Source organism: Nestor notabilis, unplaced genomic scaffold (assembly GCF_000696875.1).
Source record: "Nestor notabilis isolate BGI_N333 unplaced genomic scaffold, ASM69687v1 scaffold889, whole genome shotgun sequence".
NCBI lineage: Eukaryota > Metazoa > Chordata > Aves > Psittaciformes > Psittacidae > Nestor > Nestor notabilis.
In genome coordinates, this window is record NW_009943032.1 from 86,274 (window position 1) to 91,705 (window position 5,432).

General features: G+C 43.6%; 1 protein-coding gene across 1 annotated transcript in view; it reads right to left on the bottom strand.

Annotated features, from left to right (window-relative positions):
- PLEKHG7 (pleckstrin homology domain containing, family G (with RhoGef domain) member 7) overlaps positions 1-4,403 on the bottom strand; it is a gene marked incomplete at its 5' end in the record, with an annotated part of 13,854 nt that extends 9,451 nt beyond the window's left edge. Inside the window, 5 exon segments of the mRNA XM_010021676.1 lie at positions 227-325; positions 1,108-1,223; positions 2,201-2,211; positions 3,073-3,236; positions 4,293-4,403. Of these exon segments, the coding sequence (XP_010019978.1) occupies positions 227-325; positions 1,108-1,223; positions 2,201-2,211; positions 3,073-3,236; positions 4,293-4,403 (501 nt within the window).
- Between the last annotated feature and the right edge of the window lie 1,029 nt (positions 4,404-5,432).

A 5,432-nucleotide genomic window follows, 5' to 3' on the forward strand; every position in this document is an offset into this window, starting at 1 on the left:
CTCCAGCACCTGGCAGACTGAACGTCCAGATGTGACAGTAAACAACCATGTGGATTACTCATCCTTTTGGCAGTTTTCCTGTTTCTCAGTCTCTCTCTGACAAGCTGTACATTTGCTTTTACTTTCCCACACCTGTCCAAATACTGTTGCAGAGATTCATTCTGGACCTGGCATAGCAAAATACGACTCTGTTCAGCTGACGCCTGATACTAGGACATTTAGGGACATTACTTGCTAGTGTTAGCCTCCCTTCATGAAGGAGAAGTCTGTTCGTTGAAGACAAAATGTTTTCACCGCTGTTTTCCCTTAGGCTTTGCTTCAAACACTTGATCCAGAAAGGAGAGAGAGAAAGAATGGGCAATCTTGCATATCTGATGGAGAACTGCACTGCAGCCAGCAGTTAAATTGAGCATATGTGTGCTCTTATCTCAGGCTAAATGCATCACACAGTTAATAACTGAGCATGGCTGTGTTTCTTCAACAGTGATATTGCTTAAATGTGTTTAAGCTTTTGAAATGTTAAGCTGGGTTTTTCTTTTCTGGAGTGGTTTTAATGGTTTTCACAGCCCTGCATGTGAACAGACACAGCCCTTGAGGCGAGACCTGCTTGGTGATGTTACCATAATGCTGCTTGAACTCTGTATGTATGGCTAAGAGGCTAACCACAGCAGAAAGATGCACATGTTCCTAGGTATGCTGTATAATTTTTTGTAATGCCATTTAAATGTAAACAGAAATGTCTTTGGCTCAGCTTGAGGAGAGAAAGAGGCAATTAATTTCTACTTCATATCCTTATAAAAAGATAGTAATACTTATATCCATCCCATTTCATTCTGCCCTCTAAAAGCAAACTCTGGAGAGTCCTCCTGGATCATAGGATCTTGGATGCTACCTAAGAGCAGCCCATGCCACCACCCAAGGCACTGTGCACAGCCTGCGTGTTCAGCTACAGTGTTTGCAGTGCTTAGGCTGCAGCTGCTCCTGTTAGAGCAAAGCCATCTCCCATAACTAAAATATAGACAACCAGCCAACTTTAGACCACACTGTAAAGATAGATAGGAAACTACAAGTTCCTCGAGGAAAAATGCCCTTTAGAAAACTGCTTACCTCTGGGACAAAGAATCTCTTGTCACCATGCCAGACCTGAGGACAAATTATGACCTCTTGCAGCTGCCTGAACTTCTGAAAGTTGTCCAATCACTTGACTTTACCTTCCAGATCCCCTGAAGTACGTGAAACATCAGTTACTGCCAAGGCTGGCAAAACCAGTCCTGTTTCTGGAAGATGTTGAACACTGATTTTTCCCCAGTAGAAGCCAAAGCTCTTCACATGTTAAGCCCCAGATGAACTCTTGGCCTCACTGTAAAAAATGCCTAAGCTCTTCTTAGGTCAGTAGAACCAGAATTTCTAATCATGCATTCAAACATGCTTGAATTCAGTGCTAAATGAAAAGGTTGTGTTTACTAATCTGACTGGGAAACGGGGGGGATTGTATAAAACTCAAACTGTAATCTTTAAAAGTTCTTTAAAAAATACTGCCTTCCTGAAGTGTCCGGGCTAGTGAGAGAAAAACATTTTTCCTTATATACAGCCTGATAAAAAGGCCGTGGAAATTACTGAGAATTAATTTTGAGGGAGGTTGTGCCAGAATTGGCTGAAGAGTAGGATTGGGATGCTTCAGAAGGTAAAAAATGGGGGCTAAGTCTTTGCTGATTGAGGGCTGTTATGGGGAAAACCTTCCTGGACCTGCAACTTGAATTCCAAGTTTTTGAGTCGAGTGATGTTGCAGATAAAGTTTTCAGGCACACACACACATAAACACCAGAAGGGGAATTCTGGGACTGCAGCTGTTCCTTATGCCACTGATTTACTGATCAAAAAAATGAAGGCAGATCTTTGTTAGGTGTTGTGATTAAAGAGGGGTCACCCCTGTATACTTGATTTCCTTAGCCCAGAGGTATCTAAGCTCTGGAAGGACCTTCTGCCCAGCAGAAGTCTCCAGACTAGTGACAAAACAATCTTATTTTCCTGTGGGACCCATTTTTTGCCAAAACCTGTGCTCCTTGTGTGGTCATTAGGCTAGATTCCTCACAGGACTCAGCAAGAAGAGAAAGAACCCAAGCCTTTCTTTTAGGTGGTAATTCTGTCACTAGAGTATTTACCTAAGAAGGAGCCCCAGCTTTATCTGTCTCTAGCAGACATTAACTCTGCCTCATCTCCAAAGGAGATGTTTGAACCTCCAGGATGACGAGAAGGATGATGGCAGAGAACTTATCACCATGCTGGGTAGCTCAAGGCCCTGGTGTACTGCTGATGAGGATGAAGCACTGCCTGGCACCTCTCCCTGCCAAGACTGGCAGGATAAGTGTCTTGCTGATGCACTATCTATCTTGTCTTTGATATCAGTGGGGGCTGTATGAGGCCTTTGGGGAATAAACGTGTCTGCTGGTGTACTACTATGTGACCATAAGGCACTTAGAGATGCATTTATAGCTTTCTGAACAAGATTGAATTAATCAATTATATAGAGTTAACAAAAACATTCCTGGACCGACCGCTTGTTTTTCCACAATAGCTAGATAAAATCCATAGCTGAGATAGCACTTCAGCTACTTTACATGGTAGGACCCTGTCATTTATTGAAAGGTCATTGACATAATATTCCCCTTGTGAGTACAATTTTATCCACTTAAGGATTAGCCCCAACAAATCTTTCTTAGACATAAATCCAACTCAAAGGATTCTTTGTTTGAGAACTAACTTTATTTGTTCCTATTTGTGATCTCCGCTTAATGGTTTGCATGTCACTGCAGATGATTCTGAGCAAGTACAAGCGACTCACTGATTTGGGAGTCCTGTGATCTTGCTCAGAGAGGCTTTGACAGCCCAAGGGTGGCATCAAGCATTTCCTACAGAATGAGGAAGGGTTCGGGACTGTAGAAAGGCATGCACATCCTCATTGCATCTCTGCAGGGAGACCAGACCAATTCACACTCATGCACAAATGGCCACATAACTTTCAAATTGTTAATCACACACTTGACTTTTAACCTTAGCTACTTATGTATGGACTTCACCCTCTTTTTAAGTGACTGGATAAAACCTTTCTCTGTTTCATCAGTGCTTCTCTTCCAGATGTTGTTGAGGAGGACACACCGCATCAGTCGATGCAAAGGAGCAACTAGCAGCTCTGTTAGATGCAGCCTCTTGCACTGTTTGTTTTGTTCACACCACTGCTGAAGACAAAGAAAACCTCTCTTACAGCTCAGCTTGGTCCCTGGCAGGGAGGTAGGAAACAGTTTTCTGCATCATCAGCTGACTGTAATGAGACAGGCACTAATTAAAGATGAACTGTTCACACAGTGAGAGCAAGGGAAGTGTAAAACTCTTGTGGTTTAACCTGCAAGGTAGCTAAGCACCGTGCAGCTGCTCACTCTCTCCCCCAGGAGAATGGGGGAGAAAACTGGGGGGGAAAAAATAAAATTCATGGGTTGACCTAAAGACAGTTTAATAGGATAGAAATGGAAGGGAAAGTAAAACTAATAGAATATACAAAACAAGGGATGCACAATGCAATTGCTCAGCACCTACTGACTGATGCCCAGCCAATTCCCATGCAGTGGCCCCCAGCCAGCTTTACCCCCAGTTGTCTCTGCTGTCCAGGAGGCCGTATGATATGGAATATCTCTCGGTCAGTTGGAGTCAGTTGCCCCAGCTGTGTCTCCTCCCAACACCTTGTGCACCCCCAGCTTGCTCGCTGGTGGGGTGGGGTGAGAACCTGAAAAGTCTTTGGCTTAGTGCAAACACTTCTTAGCAACAACTAAAACATCAGTGTGTTATGATTATTCTCATCCTAAATCCAAAACACAGCACCATACAATCTACTGGGAAGATAGTTAACTTTATCCCTGCCATAGCAGAAGGTTGCTTTCTGTTCTATCCAGGATATTCTTTCCGTGAGGGCATATGGAACAGCAAATACCCATAAGTGAGGAAACAGCCCCTCTTTCTTGCCAGGGCTCGCTCAGCCAAAATGCACCCTTCCCTCTCACCACAGGCCCCAGGAAAGCACTGACATGCTTCTGGATTTCTATTCCCCTTACATAGACTTTTATCATATAGCCCTTTCCTTAAGTAGAAGGAAGCCATTATAAGCTTCTCCAGTCACTGTGGCATAGTGTAGATGCTGGGGGCTGTTTTGTACTCAAGGAATGTGAGCCCTGTCATCTGCTAAGGAGCATAATACCCTACATACTGTGTTCCCACCCAACATCTAAACCAAGCTGATGTGCCGGACATGTACCAAAATCTTCTTTCTGTCTCAGGTTTTCCAAGTAGAAGACAGTGGAGGTATAATTAAGGCAATAAATCTGATGTGTCTGGCAGAGGTCACCCTGGAAAAGCTGCAGAAAGACTTGGAAACTTATCAAGAAAGAAAAATGACATGCCAAAGGGAGAAACAACAGTTTTGGTTTTGTAATGTGTGCTTTACCTGAGATTTACTTGTACCTAGGGAAATGGGGGAAGAGAGAAAGGGGGAGTTAAAAAAGTAAAGGGCAATTTAAAAAGTAGTAGAAGTGGTAAAGTAGTAAAGAACTCACAACAGTGCTCAAGCAATGTGTGGGAGCACAGTTCTAACAGCTCTCCAAAGGTGTGAAATGTTCTTAGACTTTATTCTCATTAGAAATAAATGTGATGTGGAATTCATGTAGAAGCTGAACATAAACCCCACTATCTATGCAACAGCTTTACATGGCCTTGTATAGCATGTCGCTTTGTATCTGAGTGTGTTAGATAGCTCTTAGAAATGTTATGTGCCACCCATGATAGAACTGAGTTTTGTCTGTGATTCCACCTGTCTCACAGAAACATTATTGATGAGAATGCCTGAAGTCAGAGGTAATGGGGCTGAGAAGATAAGGTCTAGCCACACTTCCCCTTTTTAAAATCCTAACCCTGAGGTAGGGTCTGTTTTAGTATTTTCCAGACGTTTTCTAGCAGCCTCTGCTGCCAGGGAAAGTCCAGGCCCACGAAGTGATTTTCTGTCCATGTTAGTATTTCCAACTTTTCAGTCACTGGGAAGTTGTGCAGGAAATACAGTCCCTGGAGAGTGCTGTTTGGACAGCTACCATGTTGACCAGCTACCATGTTGACCATGAAGACTGCCCGTAAAGGTTTCAGGGCAGTGCTTAGCAGCAGCAGGAGTGCTGTGTCTGTGCCTCTCTCTTGCCTAGCAGACACAGGCCAAATAGTAAGAGGTATTTCAGTTCCACTGAGCTCTTGAATACACTTGTGAGTCTAGTCCATGGAGTAAAGGAAGGATCTATGCAGTGGAGTGAAAGGAGGCAGGGAACATCCAGTGATCAGCTGGAGTCTGGTCTCAGGAAAAACATCTTCCATACAGTGATGTCGTGGTTTAAGCCCAGCCGGCA